Raw genomic sequence first — 15278 nt, 5'->3', positions numbered from 1 at the left:
CATTAATATTTTTGCACCGCCGAAACCCCGGTCGCATGTTGATGACGCAGATCCCGAAGCTAGCGCGAAGCGCTAAACCAGCTCCACCACACTCACACATTAAATATTATATTCTTACCACATACAGCTGATGAGGTCTCACCTGCAGAGAACACATTTAGAGGTAAACTGCTTATTTTTCTCTTAACGATCTGTTGTGGAGTTGTTTTGTTTCATTTATATTATATATTTTGATCGACTGTTTGGACTCGTTGAAGTTAAGCGTAGAGTCATGTAAATCCCTGCAGGGTAAACTAAGTGCTAATTTTAATGTATTACTAAAATTATTCGGTTATTATGACGTGATAACCTATAATAATGATAATAATAATAAAAATAATAATGCGTCCGAACTCGAATATAAACAAGCCAAAAACTACAATTAACTCTGAGAGCTCTAATGCCAAATTAAAATAGGTTACATAACGTACTTCTGTTTATGTGTAAAGTGTTCAGTCTGCAGCATTAATATCTTGCCTACTGCTGATGAACTGTTTGTTTGTCTGTCGCTGGAAACATGCCCTGAACCTTAACCTTAACTTGCTGTTTACTTGATTGTTTTTCATGTTTCCAGTGATGGCGGAGGAGAGAGGAGGAGACGTCGTCTCTGAGTTCCTCGGTCAGAATCCTCAGCTGGAGAACTGGCTGGACTCTTTAAGAGGACCCTGTGAGACAAACAAACAGTGGCATGCCAGAAGAGAGTTTGTCCTGCGCAATATGGAGCTCTTTCCTACCATCAAACCTGGGACCTCGAGTTCTAGTTTGTACAGACTTTTGTCTCTGTCCATGGTTTGGGCCAACCATGTGTTTTTGGGCTGTCGGTAATTGTCTTTTTTGGATATTTTTTATTTTCATAAGCACAAAATGCATTTCTAATTTCAGTTGTTAGTGGGTCAATGAATCTATTTATTTTGAAAGTTTGGGGTTGGTAAGTTTTTTTTTTTCTGTTTCAATGTAAATACTCTTTGAATACATACTTCAAGGTATCTTGAAAAATGTTTGATAGTAATGATGGGTGTAATGGCTCCTGAAAAATCAGCTTTGCCATCACAGGATTAAATGATATTTTAAAATATAGTAAAATATAAAGTTATTTTAAATGTGTTAAAATATTTCTCAATATTTCTCTAATCAAATTAATGTATCCTTGTTAGGAATAAGAGACTTCTTTAAAAAAGTAATACAAAAAATTTTCTGACCCCACACTTTTGAAAGGTAGTGCACAATGCATACATAAAATGACTTGAATACGCTTTTATTTTAATGTCCAGTATTAAAGTTAATATTGAAGTATCACTGATTCTTGAGAGGTGGGACAAAACAGGGTGCCATATTAAAAAATAAAACCTTGTACAAATGAAACCACATTTATGTATCTTATATGTACTAAGCTACTGAGCTATGCTTTGATTCAACTTTGCTAACTTTTCTCTTTTTTTATCAAAATGTGCTTATTACCTTGCCGTATTTTTTTGCACTTATTTTGCAATACAACAATTAAAATGTTTTTAACATTTTAAAATATATTCTCATGTTAGCAGACAGCTTACATTTTCATATGTGACCAACAATTCCTCAACAAATATAAAATATAAGGAAATATTATCAAAATATTCAACTGACGGGGGTTTACACATCTGACGGTGGTGACAAAAACCTGAATTTGTAGTCATTTTAACTATCAAATACATTGAATCAATTGATTACTGTATTAAAACAAATACAACAAACAGTGGGTATGTTATTGTTTATAAAGCTTTTATTCCAGATTCACATTTAAGTATTTTGATATATCATTGGGACACAAACGATTTATTTTCTCTCATCTCAGAACAGTGTCTGCTGTGCATCTGCTAATAACATGGTAACTTTTAAAGCAACAAACAAAACAGTTGTTACCTCTGTCCATTTACATTCACCAGGATCTAAAATATTCACATTTAAACATCTTGACAAATGATCCAAAAATGATCTGAATACAAACAAGCTGTATTATGTATAGATATGTTTCATCCAGTGTAATGTTCCCTCGACCCTGACTCTGCTAGAAGTCATGACTATCAATCCACAAAAGCAATTTATGCTGTCAGGTCACATATTTAGCATTTAATCATTATTAGAAAAACGAAACACTTTTATATTTAATATAAGTAAAAATGACTTGAAAACCACACAAATATGATGACTTCATGTTTAATATCAACTCATCATCATTTGAAAATTTGGCATTTCTTTCACAAAACAAACAGAGTTCATGTAGTAGCCGATTTATTTTCTCTGTTGGGAAATAATAACATTAGAATAAAACAATATTCTAAAATTATAAAAACTTACCAGAGCCTGTCTGACACTGATGTGCTCTGCAGAGGTGGAATGTGGCGAGGGGGTCCTTTAGAGTAACAGCTGCCCCTGATATTCCCTGATTTGATTACATTTTAATGACTGTCTGACGATGTTGACAAAAACACAACTTTGAAACCTTGTGAAACACAAGTGTCCTTTAAAAACAAACTTACTTTGAGATATTATTAAGTGTTGCTTTTGATAAGACAAGCTCTTTTTCATCATTAAAATGTTTTATCCATTATATAGCATATGACTGACCGAACCCTACACTGTATTTAGATGTAGTGAGAAGACAATAAGTGTCATAGATTTCATATAATAGTAATACTATTAAATTGAAGGGGATAATTGTGTGAAATACATTCTATTATTTATCCTCATAAAAACTTAACTAAAAACCTTTTAGATTACATAAAAAAAAAGAATAAAATTAAAAAAAAAAATCTTTTCTACTGCAGGTATCCACAGCCTGTAATGGACAAGGTAAATGAGATGGCAGAAGGAATCACTGTGACTGAGGCCCCTGTGCGAAGAACTAGAGATGAAATCATGGGGAAAACAAAAAGACCTGCAGTTTCAGGTATATGGGCTACCTATCGAATTAATATACACTACTGTTTAAACATTTGGAGTTGGTAAGCTTTTCAATGCTTTTAAAATAAATATCTTAATAAAATGATACTGTAATATTATTACAACTTTTCAATATGAATATATTTTCAACTGTAATTTTACCCCAGACAGATTTTACTGTAGTAATACAGAATGATTTGATCACTTGAACTGTATTTTGTAGCAGTGGAAGCTGATTGCCAGAGTAAGAAGGCTAAACCCAGTGATACAGATGTTAAAGCTCATTTGAAGAGTGTTGGGTGTCCAGCTGCCAGTGCTGTGAAATCTGGCCCTGCGCCAGGCGCTTCTGCAGAACACCAGCCCTTTTTTAATCGACTCTATAAGGCGGTTGCTTGGAAGCTCGTGTCTGCTGGTGGCTTTGGCCCCAACCTGGAACACTTTGAAATCTTGCGCAGTTGTGTGGAGTCATGCAAGGCCAGTCTTACCTGTGTGTTTGTTCCACTCAAAGACATTCCTGACCTGCCTACGGGACGTACCCAGAAAGAAGGCCAGGTGTGTGAACTGCGCTGCTGCACCGTCTACATGGGTACGGGCTACGGGCGCGATGAGGCTGCCGCCAGGGCAATGGCCTCCAAAGAAGCACTCAAAGTGTTTCAAGGGCAAAAAGTGACTGTGAAAGTTTGCCACCGCAGATTCAGAGGACGAGACGTTGACGATTTGGTTCTGCTGGACGAACAAGCCAGGAGCCAGGTTTTCCCTCCAGCTCTCAGCCACCCCTTTCAAGAAGACCAGTAGAGCTCCACTCTTTCACGCTGATGTAAAGCTGTAGATTCAGTTGTGGCAACCATGGAGATGTTTTTCACCGCAGTTCCAAAGAGTTGCATTTGTTCAGATTTCAGTTATTCTCATTCAGAATGGCACTATGGAGAAAGACTGGAAGGTTTATAGCTGTTTGTGACTAAGTGACTAAGAACCAATAGTTTTGTGCCTTGTAAAATGCTTATGCTGTTGCTTCAGAGTCTTGTTTGTGGGTTTGCGGTTTAGAACGGTTTGTTAAACTTCCATTAACTGTGGTTATAGTTCAGTCCGACCCTAAAAACGTTTGTGGTTTCAAACGCTGCTATTTCAATTAATGAAATGTCAATAGCTTTTGTTTTGTGCATTTCTAAAGCATTACATTGAGAATATACTGTAGTCTGTAGTTGACAGTGGTTGGATTTGTCCATGTCCAATATTTAAAAAGATAATGTTCACAAAATACATTTTGGATTAATACATGAATGATAACACAATTATAATGGTTAGACTTAGTTTTGATTGTTAAAAGAAAATATTACAGTAAATAATAGTACAGTAATAATACAGTAAATTAACGTGATCTCATATCTTAATTTCCTGACACTGTTATATTTTTCCCTTGCTTCACATGTATTGGACAGTTTTTATTCATGAATACGTGTCATAACCACTTTTTTTCTCATACACTGTGATGAGGTTTTATCATGTTGTGGACCTTTGGGCAGAGTCTTTGAATGTCAACTAAAGCTGCCGTCCATTTCAGTCCAGTGTTAAATGTTCAAGCAGAAGGGTATCAGTGAAGTGTACGTGTTTGGTTAAATGTATCTCTGTCTCTGATTCAGAAACTGCTAGCTTTACTTGAGGTATAACTGGGTTTATTTTCTGATTTCATAAGAAGATGTGACATGTTCATCTATCCGTATGTCTTCGTTTCATTTGGTAGTGACATTTAAAAAAATAAAAAATCTTGAATCTCGACAAATCTCAAACTTGATGGGATGTTTCATAATCGGACACTATATGGGACAATTGCTTTAGAGTTCATAACTGTCTGTAGTCAAAAGATTGGAGATTTACAGTTTACCTCGGGTGATTTTTCAGCGATTTTAAAATGAAAACTCTTCCAAGCCTTTTGGTTTGATTCACGTGAAACTCGGCACACATCATCCCAAGACCCTCATGACAAAAATAAATAAATAAATAAAAATGATTTTATTAAAATGTTGCAATGACATAAGCCAGTTAAAACTTTGGAGTTGCCCATTTTCACTAATTTAGCTTAAGATAAATATGGATTTATGAATTTTTAATTGCAAATAAAAGTGTAAATGTTTAACAAGCTTACATATGCTTCGATCACACTGTTTTATTTTTTATTTTTTTTACTTCTTCTCTTTCAGTGTAACAGTGAGAGGGAGTGATTTCCTTGAAGTCAGTGTTCTGTTTTGACAACAGTATATTGCTTTTAACAGTTTTAAAGACTCGAGATGGACTTTGCTGTAAAAAAAGAGATCAAAAGACAAATTATGTATATACAAATTATAGTTATGAATAGATGGTTGGTCCCTAGTGATAAGCCATTTGAAGCTGTAACTGAAAATTATTTTTTGTTAAAACACTTTAGTTTGTGGACCATTTCTAATTATGAACTATTTATTAACTGCAACTGTTGCCTCAATAAACTCCTAATTACTGATGATTGATAGTTAGTAAGGAAGTTGTTACATTTAGGTGTGGGGTAAGGAATATAGAATTATATAAGGCATTAATATGTGCTTTATAAGTACTAATAAACAGCTTATATGCATGCTAATAAACAACTAGTTAATAGGTAAAGTTAAAACTATAACTGAAGTGTTACCAGTTTTCTTTTGCAGGATCCCATTAATAGGGCATAAAATGTTCTTTCACAGAGTGATATTAATGTTAACACTAAATGGGTATCATTAGATTCACCCTAAATGTGTGTTGTTGTGTATCAATTATTTGGATATATCCCCTATCAGGCATAATCATTTTAGTATAAAAATGTTTATGTAACCTCAGTTGTCTTTTTTTGAATCTCTCAAAATATCAAATTATTATCTAAAGCAAATGACAGATTTATTACACATGGCATACAGCTTTGCTCATGTTTACTCCACATAATCAATTTGCTTCCTCTCCAGCAACCCAAATGCAATTACACAATCAAATGAATAACTCTGAACGATGACCAATCATGATATATCTGAAAATTACATGGCTTGAGGGTGCACGATGGTTTGACTGGTGTTATATAAAATTAGACCCATCAACTACTATTTTTATGCAGATCTGTGTTTGACCTGTTTTGCAGTGCCAGCAAGCAACAGCAGATGCATATTTCCCATCATCCTCTTCTGCTGGCAATCTGTAAAATGTTAACAATTGTAAATTAAGCTAACAAAGAGTGAAAGTGCCCATTTAAGTGCCGGCTTTGGTTGACATTTGAGGGAATTCGGGTGTGTTTTTCTGCTTGGCTGCAAGCTCTGAGCTAATCATGGGACAGCTTGTACTAACTGCACTTTTTCTCATTCTCTCCTATGAGTCACAGGCTTTTTGTAAAACAGAAATGTCACATATTTTGAACCCTTGTTATAACTATGCTGTTGAATTCATACAAGCGGATGGAACGAGATGTGTGAGACAAACTGAACAAAATTACAAGGAACTGAAAACTTAAAAAAACTGAAAAACTATAAAACACTAACTCTGAAACTCATCATTAATTGTAATGATGGTGTTTCAGGGAATGGGTTTTATTAAACATCACCTTGATTTGTGTAATTTCAGAAAGAATGGCTTAAATACACAAATTTGCCATTGTTTTCTTGTAATATAATATGTAATATCTTGTAAGTGAACAGTGTAAATGTCTGTTATATATTATAGGCATATAATCATAATTTTGTGTTTGTTTTACAACCAGAAATGGCAGTATATTTTACATAATTTTCTTCAGTGATTGAGCGTTACAATAACTTTCTTGTTTATTCTTGTTTAGCATTTTATATTTCATTTTTACATTTAATTTAGTTGATTTTAACTCAATTTTCTTCATCTGTAGGTCAAACTGGTTGAAATATTCCACTGAAATATATATATATATATGATTTTTTACTGCAGGTTGCCAGTTTTATATCACTAGAAATTAAAGCAATTACTCTAGCAATTAAACTTAAGCTTTTTTAATTAAACGTTTTATTATTATTACTTTAGCAAGTTTTTAAGCTTTTTTTTGCAGTTCAGAACGTTTTGTTTAAAATGCCTCCATGAAACATGTATTATACTAACTAGAGGAAACACACAGACTGCCTTAGAAAACAAAAGTCCACCCAGTTTATTCAGGTTTAATTACACATCAAGAGCAGCAAATAATTAAACAATCTTTCAAATTCACTTGTTCTTCTCATAGAACTTCGTAATCATAAAAATAGAAATCACATAATATATAAATCTCTGCAATATCGTGTTTATTTCCAATTCACAATCCGTTTGTATCTTTACAAACATTTCAGCAAAAAGTAATTGCAAAACGCTCCACGTGGACAGTCGCACATTTTGCCGATTCTCGATCCTTTCCTGATGGCGCATTGCTCCCCGACATCGCACTGATGTGAAAGCAAAGCGGAAACGTAAAAGAAACCATTGTCAGTGTTTTGTTAATAGCAAATGTAAATCCTAAATGTGTGATTTTAATCTATGCATCAGAGTACTTTCCATTATTTTAAATATCAAAATAGACACATCAATCTCATAAGACTAGCCACTGTTTTGTGCTACTCACTGTCGGAACGCGCCCAAACTTCTTTTCCCAAAGTGAGATGCGTTTACTCTGCAGTTTCTCCAGAACGTCATGTAAAGCCCCGAGCTGTGAACATGTTCAGATCATTTAATGCAAGTAAGTATCATTAAAATCTTTTAAAGAAGGGAACATCATTTGTTTTCTATGCGCCGAGAATTGCGCAATACTTACGAGCTGCTTTTCGTTAGTCAGATTCGGGTCCTTTGGGTAAAACTCCCTCAAAGCTCTTGTTTCTAAGTCGGATTCGTTGTCAAAGTCCATCTCGGCACCCTGAATGCAGGAGACCAGCACCGCGCATGCCATCGCTGTGGTCCAGAGTTTGGAGCTCTCCATGGTCACAGCCAAGACTGAACGCGTCCTCTGCACTGAGATTCAGATGAACACTCGCTTCCCGCGGTCCAAGCACCTTATATCTGCTCCACTGACACACCACTCACTTCAGTCCTTCTTTTGCTCCACCTTACACATTGATTTTTGTCCATGCGTAATAAGGACGCCGACGATGACTCATTGCGTAAAGCTGGCGAGTTTATGTCCAAAACAAGACAGAAAGACGTCTGAGGGGAGGAAAACAAGTCTTATGCTGGAAATGTTTACACATTATTATATATGATTCAGTTTACTGAATGTTTCAGCATAATGTTTGTATTCACATCGCCTTCATAAAAAATAGCAGTATGACACAGATTCCAGATCCTTTTTGGAAAAGGGGAGATGAGCAAGTTCTAACACAGTTTGCATCCAGGTTTACTTTTGAAAAAATCTTAAAATGTTGTCTCCAAAACACTTTTCACCTGTTCCACTAACTTCAAACTCAACATGCCTTAGAAGGTCAACATGTGTCACAATGAAGCAGGTTAAACAGTTTATTATGGGCTTTCTATACAACATTTAAACTGTAATATAATGAAACATACACACACATGCAAACTTTAAAGTATTAAAATTTCCCGAAGCCTGTTAGAAACAGCCAACAGACTGGGAGAAAAGTTTTACGACAGTACTGGGTTTAAACTGGACATTTTCATCATGAAACAATAAATAAAACAGCAAAATGTGACATGTGAAACATCACTTTTTACCCGACCTGCAATTTATGGAAATACTTTTCACTGTGTTTGCTTATTACACAACAGCTTTAGTAAAGTATTATGGTGGTAAATCAGTATATTAAATTATTAGAATAAAAAAAAATAGTAATAATAATAAATGTGACAATTTACTCCACTCTTTCTTCTATTGATGACAATGATTTTAAAACCTCCCTAAAACATTTAAAAAACAATTCCAATGAAAAGTTATTTGAAAGAGGCCCATTTTTATCTGTATTCCCATAAGAAAAACAGTGAGATGAGGGCATTTAAGTTTAGCATGACCATAATACTTATTTTTAGTAATGGAAGAATATACACAATTGTGATGAAGATGGTGAAGTTTAAGTGTCCCTCTATACCAGCTGTCCTGCTTTCTACATTCATCTCAGGTTTGTCAGCTTTTTGTGTAGCAGGCGCAGCTCTTTTTGAAAAAGGAACATCAATAGCTGGCCAAAAAGAAAACCCGCAAAAGACCAGAAAAAATAAATAAATAAATCCTACACACAAGAGTTAGTTAATACAAATTCAATGGCCATCAAATTCACTTAGAAGTTGCTGCTATAGAAGATGCTCTGCCCATTTTTGTTGATTAATCCTATTCTAGGCACAGAACGTGTTATTTTGTTGTTTCCTGCTGATTAATGCAAAGCTAAGCCTCGCTTTGATCTGGTCTTAGTTACTTCATGAGGATCTTTTGGCAGTTAGAGGCAGGAATCAAACCAGGTCCGTCTGACTGCTCTGTGGGCTGCATGAGTCATATCAGTCCAATTACCACATGTATTATTGCCTGTCAGAAACTTCCCCTCAGCACAGTTACCTGTTTATTAATACGACCACTGTTGGGGTAGTTTTGCTCACCACTCACATCAAATGAGCTCTATTTTCATCTTCTTCCAAGAAAAAATATTCAAAGTATGTGCAGGCAGATAGTTCATATGCATAAGGACGCATGTCAGTGGTTTAACACCAGCAAAACATTTAGCTTTTCAGTCATAATTCTCATAACATTTCTCCACACTGCTAAAATAAGATCCTGAGGGTGTCATTCCTGTGAAAACATTGTAGACCATTTTTGAGAAGATGATTACTTGATAGGACAGGATTGCCACAGGGTGTCAAATCCAGACCAAGTGTGAGAATGGCTGAAAGCAACAAAACCTAAAATACACACTGACATTTGCAGTAAACTTCTCATAAGCATTTTCATGCTGTTGTGCATGCAGACTTCATTCACAATTTGACTGGTCAGTTTGTAAATGGTAGTTTGCTGCAATCTTTCAGAGTGGTTTTGCCACCCTCTAATAAGGTTTAGCTCTGATTTTAGTTGAGGATATAACATATCTTCTGCCAAATAGCCACAACAAAGGAAGTCTGACATATTTTAATATTAAGTTCTCACTTTTAAGTTTCCATTAAGATTACTGGCCTCTAGAAACAAGCTTCCTGAGCCACTAAAGGAGGCTGTTTGTATATGCAGTGAAGAAGAAGATGGGTTTTGTCCTTTGAAGGCAAATCTCAAAGAATATGCAGGAGTGTTGTGTGGGAGAGATCAGAATTCATTATCTTCCTGACTTATTTAAGTATTCTTCCAAACTCTAAGATCTTGGCACATTTGTTTTGGTTCAAAGATGTTTGTTTTCTCCTTTGGCTGGCGTGTCAGTGATCTCCCACCCTTTTTCTACCTTATGAATCCTCCTGAGAGAGTCAAATTACTTGAGCCGGAAAGACCCTGCGTTTGAATTGATTTCGTGTGGGTGTGTGATTTCCCTTTTCCCTCAGGTGATCAAGTTAAGTGCATTACGGCCTGATTGCCTCTCTAATGTCGAAAAATTATAAGTGAATTAAGACCTGACATACTTGTGTCACATCAGCTTGGTGGATTCATTCTTAAGACTCTCCAGCCAATCATCAGCAGTTGTTATGATGATCTGAATGCTAAAAATAGATTGGAAGGAGAAGAAAAAATGGAAATAAAAATAAAAATAGTATTATAAACAAATTTGTGCATTAATAGTGGTGATTTTTCAATGATGCTTTCTGCAGGTTGTATCGTCACGTTAATAAGTATTTAACCAATTCATTCATAATACTGATTTAATCAGGAATGATAGAATTAATTGGGCCTATTTCAGACTAAGTGTATCCCATCATTCATCACATTCAAGAACTTATGTGGTCCAAAATTTTGACATTTCTAGTGTATGTTGTTAATTTGGCAGTACTGTAAAACGAGTTGCACATTGTTTTGGTGCTGAGATGAGAATGTGTCTTTTGTACAGTGTTGCAATTGCTTTTTATGACTTAATTAGAAGCATCATATTTACTAAATGGGACTACTGAACAGACATTTAAAGGTCAGACATTTTAAAGTGCAAAGTATTAACTAATTATCTAAACATCAAAATAAAGCTCTGTAAAAACTTTAAAACTATGATGTAAGTAGGTCCCAATGGAAAATCAAAAGCTGTAAGGATATTTACAATCTTAAAAATCTCACCCTAATGCCGTGCCAAACCCGTAAGTCCTTCATTCATCTTCAAAACACAAAATAAGATATTTTTGATGAAATCCGAAAGCTTTCTGTTCCTGTCTATTCAGTGAGCAATTAATAACAGAATTGTAATTTATGGGTGAACTAACCTGAATATACAGGAAATAGTAGACAACTGGTCAAGTGCAAAGACTGCGAGCATAAGTATTGTGTTAGGCCCTGTCTTTATGAGTGAGTCACTGAATCATTCCCTCAACAAGTCATTCAAAAACATTAATCCCTTCAGTACCGACACACCACTGTGTAACTGCTTTGTTGGTGAAGTAAAACTAGACGATGTACTTTATCTAAAATTGCAGTTACTCAATATTAAACTCTTGTTTATTGAACTGAATAAAACTAAAATCACACTCACAACCCATGCTAAGGCAGTCAGAGCTGTGATTAAATTCAGAAGAATATTCTTTAATCAAATCTGGTTTATGAAGGATAATAAAAAAACATGCAGTTTTAGAGCTTCAGCATAGCAACGGGGGCTCGATAACCCAGAGAGAGGAAATATCTGCATCTGAACTGTCAATTACTCAGAGGGCTGTAACACTTTACCACAGCGCCAGAGGTCCCTTGTTAGTGCTAGACCCAACAGCACAGACTGCCCATTATGTCATGGGGAGGGAGTCAACACTCAGACCCAAAACACAAGCCAAACAGTCACGCTTCAGACAGCCTTTAGATCCTTAAACCCAAAATGGAGCTGATAAATGGGACTCAAGTCAGTTAATCAAGCTGTGAAGTGGCCAGTGGGTAATGCTTAGATGTCAGCTTGGTGAGAGACACAGAATCAGGTCACTTCACTGTGCAGCAAAGATTATCTTATGTGTCAGTGATGGCCACACTCCAGTCCACTGATTGCGTCAGTCATTAGGCTAACAGCAGAAGCTTTGCCTGTTAGTGTGTTTCCTTAACAGATGCATCCATCAATGTCCTGGGCATCCTACAAGACAATTCACTATCACTACAATGCAAATCACTATAGCTATTATTATGCAAGCTGTTACAGCAGCAAGAGCCTATTTGGACTGGAACTGACCCATCTCACCCTCTATCAGAAACACTCTCTAGAGAGCAAATGAGATAATCAAGCACAAAGCAAAAGAGCAATTCGATTGTTTCAGGGTCTGGATGAGGCAAAGAATGATAAATGAGAGCCAAACAAGAGGAGCAGATGTGAACAAGCTTGTTTGATTGCAAAGTCTGTATTTGTCCTAACATACCTAAGGAGAAGATTAAAGGGAAAAAGTACACAGAGCAAAGCTAAGGGTACGATACGTTTCTTTAAATAACACTGTGCAATGTTCTGTTCATGCAGGTTTGGTAGGGGATCTTGAGCTCATATGTAATCATCTGTCTTTTAATCATTTTTTCATGCTTTCTGTTTAAGTTGATGAATAATTAAACCCTTCCATTTACATCTTTGCTTCTGAGGGATCAAAACAGCAGTGTGTAGCCCTTGAAGGATTAACAAGTATTGCTGACTTTAATGGGATTGACATTTGTCTTGTTAAAATGTTTGTTTTTTATTGACATTGTCACATGCATATTGCATTGGTTTTATTTGTTCTACCAAATTGTCCTTGTTTCACTTCAAATACAGAAAGGGAAAGCTTTTCTACATCCACACTTTTCTGCTTTGCGCAAAAAGTATGTTTGATATATTCACAAAATTGTTAAAAAGGCTGTCCGCACATACCGGGGTCCGCAGTTGTTCATAGAGTTGTTGTGCGTCATTGTGAGGTAATTAGGGGTCTTTGAAAAATCTGCCTCTACTCGTTCCTGCCTACAAAGCTTTATTTGTTCTGATGAGGAGTTGCTTATCTCCGTAATTGCACTGTATAGCTATCGTGTGTGTGGCATTAAGCTTTATAATATTGCTTAACGACTCCACTTCCATTCCACCTACTCTCTTCAAATCCATTTTTAGACAAAAGCGTCACATCTTTAAGCTAACGCCAACATAACAGAATAAATCGGGCTGAGGGGGACAGAAAATGCCAAGAAATTCAAAGGAAGAACTTTGGGTGACTGCTATGATAAATATTAATAGAGGAATTCTTCTCTCCAAGAAAACTGCTGTGTCAGAGACCTTTTAAAAGTCAAACTTGCTTGAAAAATAAACTATATAATCACTGGCACAGAGAGTTTTAAAATAAAAAAATATTCTAATTATTGACATTTTTATGAAGACCTTTTAAAAAACAAACTTGCTTAAAATATATTATGCATGTGTCGTGTTTTGTGTTACGTATTTTTCAGTTGCTCTATTTCCAGTCTGTATCCATTTTTGTTTGTGTTTGTTTTATAGAATTTTATAATAATATATTTTGTTATCTTTAATAACCAAAACAATCCAAGGTTTTTATTTAGCACAGTGGCTAAATTAACAAATAACCAGATGACACCCGATCTAAGTATTCCCTCACAGTAATAGTAATGACTTTAAGAATTTCCTCACTGATAAAATAGATAACATCAGAAATACAATAACAAATGTAGATTCTACAGTGTCTAATACTTCAGTTTCATCCATCACACCCAAAGATAAACTGCAGTGCCTTTACAAATATAGAACAGGAAGAGCTAAATAAACTTATCACTGTATCTGAACCAACAACATATTTATTAGATGCTGTACTAAATTACTGAAAGAGTTGTTATCTGTAGCAGAAGAACCGCTTCTCAATATCATTAACTCGTCGTTATCTTTAGGTCATGTCCCAAAACCATTCAAGCTGACGGTTATTAAGCCTCTTATTAAAAAACCACAACTAGATCCTAGTGAACTGGCAAAGTAAACGCCCATTTCAAATTTTCCATTTATATCTGCTCAATTGAAAAATTAACTGAAAATTATCTGAAATTTTTTTTTTATCCATATGAAGAATTTCAGTCAGGTTTCAGGCCCCACCACAGTACAGAATCTGCACTTGTTAAAATTACAAATTACTTGCTTCTTCTGTCAGATCAAAGCTGCATCTCACTGATTGTTTCACTTGATCTCAATTACAAAACTATACAGGTATTGAAGGACAGGATTTAAGATGGTTTAGATCCTACCTGTCCTATCATTTTGTTTATTTAAATGGGGAGTCATCTCATTTATCATCAGTAAAATATGGAGTGTCACAAGGATCTGTCCTAGGTCCTCTGCTATTTTCAATATATATGTTGCCCCTTGGTAATATTATTAGAAAATGCGGGATTAGTTTCCACTGTTATGCTGATGATACTCAACTATGTATCTCAACGAGACCAGATTAAACTTCTAAATTATCTAAGCTAACAGAGTGTGTTAAAAATGGGAAAAATTGGATGACCAATATTTTTCTCCTATTAAATTCATATAAGACAGAGATATTACCTATTGGACCAAAACAGAGTACACAGAATCTTGTAGATTACAGTTTGCAACTAGATGGGTGTACTGTTACTTCCTCTACAGTCAAAAATCTGGGTGTTATATTAGACAGCAACTTGTCTTTTGAAAACCATATTTCCCATATTACAAAAACAGCATTCTTCCATCTTAGAAACATTGCCAAGCTACGAAACATGTTACCTGTTTCTGATGCAGAAAAGCTAGTTCATGCATTCATGACCTCTAGACTGGACTATTGTAATGCACTGCTAGGTGCTTGTCCTGCATTTTCAATAAACAAGCTACAGGTAGTAGCTACGCATAGTAGTCTTTTACCACGCTACAATCCATCATGCTCCATTAGGTCACAAAACGCTGGACTTTTGGTAGTTCCTAGGATAGCAAAGTCTACTAAAGGAGGTAGAGCCTTTTCACATTTGACTCCCAAACTCTGGAATAGCCTTCCTGATAACATTTGGGGTTCAGAGACACTCTCTCTGTTTAAATCTACATTAAAAACACATCTCTTTGGCCAAGCATTCAAATAATGCATCTCATAATTTTGGACTGCAGTTATATCTGATCAAATGTGCATTATTATTCTTTAGCTGGGGTTAAACTAATTAATTTTACTTGGTTGGAATAGCGGCTACGCTATTATGTCTCAATTTGTTTCTCTGTTTTGCCTGGATTTTA

General features: G+C 35.4%; 2 protein-coding genes across 2 annotated transcripts; one reads left to right on the top strand and one right to left on the bottom strand.

Annotated features, from left to right (window-relative positions):
* Positions 1-34: 34 nt before the first annotated feature.
* LOC132124108 (protein CDKN2AIP homolog A-like) lies at positions 35-4909 on the top strand. The gene is made up of 4 exons (XM_059534941.1): positions 35-163; positions 614-860; positions 2844-2965; positions 3182-4909. The coding sequence occupies exons 2-4, from the start codon at positions 616-618 to the stop codon at positions 3751-3753; spliced, it is 939 nt and encodes a 312-aa protein (XP_059390924.1). The 5' UTR covers positions 35-163; positions 614-615; the 3' UTR covers positions 3754-4909.
* A 2184-nt stretch (positions 4910-7093) lies between these two features.
* cart3 (cocaine- and amphetamine-regulated transcript 3) lies at positions 7094-8046 on the bottom strand. Its single transcript, XM_059523095.1, has 3 exons — positions 7754-8046; positions 7565-7648; positions 7094-7388 (listed from the first exon to the last, which is right to left on the bottom strand). The coding sequence occupies exons 1-3, from the start codon at positions 7913-7915 to the stop codon at positions 7281-7283; spliced, it is 354 nt and encodes a 117-aa protein (XP_059379078.1). The 5' UTR covers positions 7916-8046; the 3' UTR covers positions 7094-7280.
* Positions 8047-15278: the final 7232 nt, after the last annotated feature.

The sequence above is a fragment of the Carassius carassius genome, chromosome 3 (assembly GCF_963082965.1).
Source record: "Carassius carassius chromosome 3, fCarCar2.1, whole genome shotgun sequence".
In the NCBI taxonomy this organism is placed as follows: Eukaryota; Metazoa; Chordata; class Actinopteri; order Cypriniformes; family Cyprinidae; genus Carassius; species Carassius carassius.
This window is presented reverse-complemented; position numbering and strand designations above follow the sequence as displayed.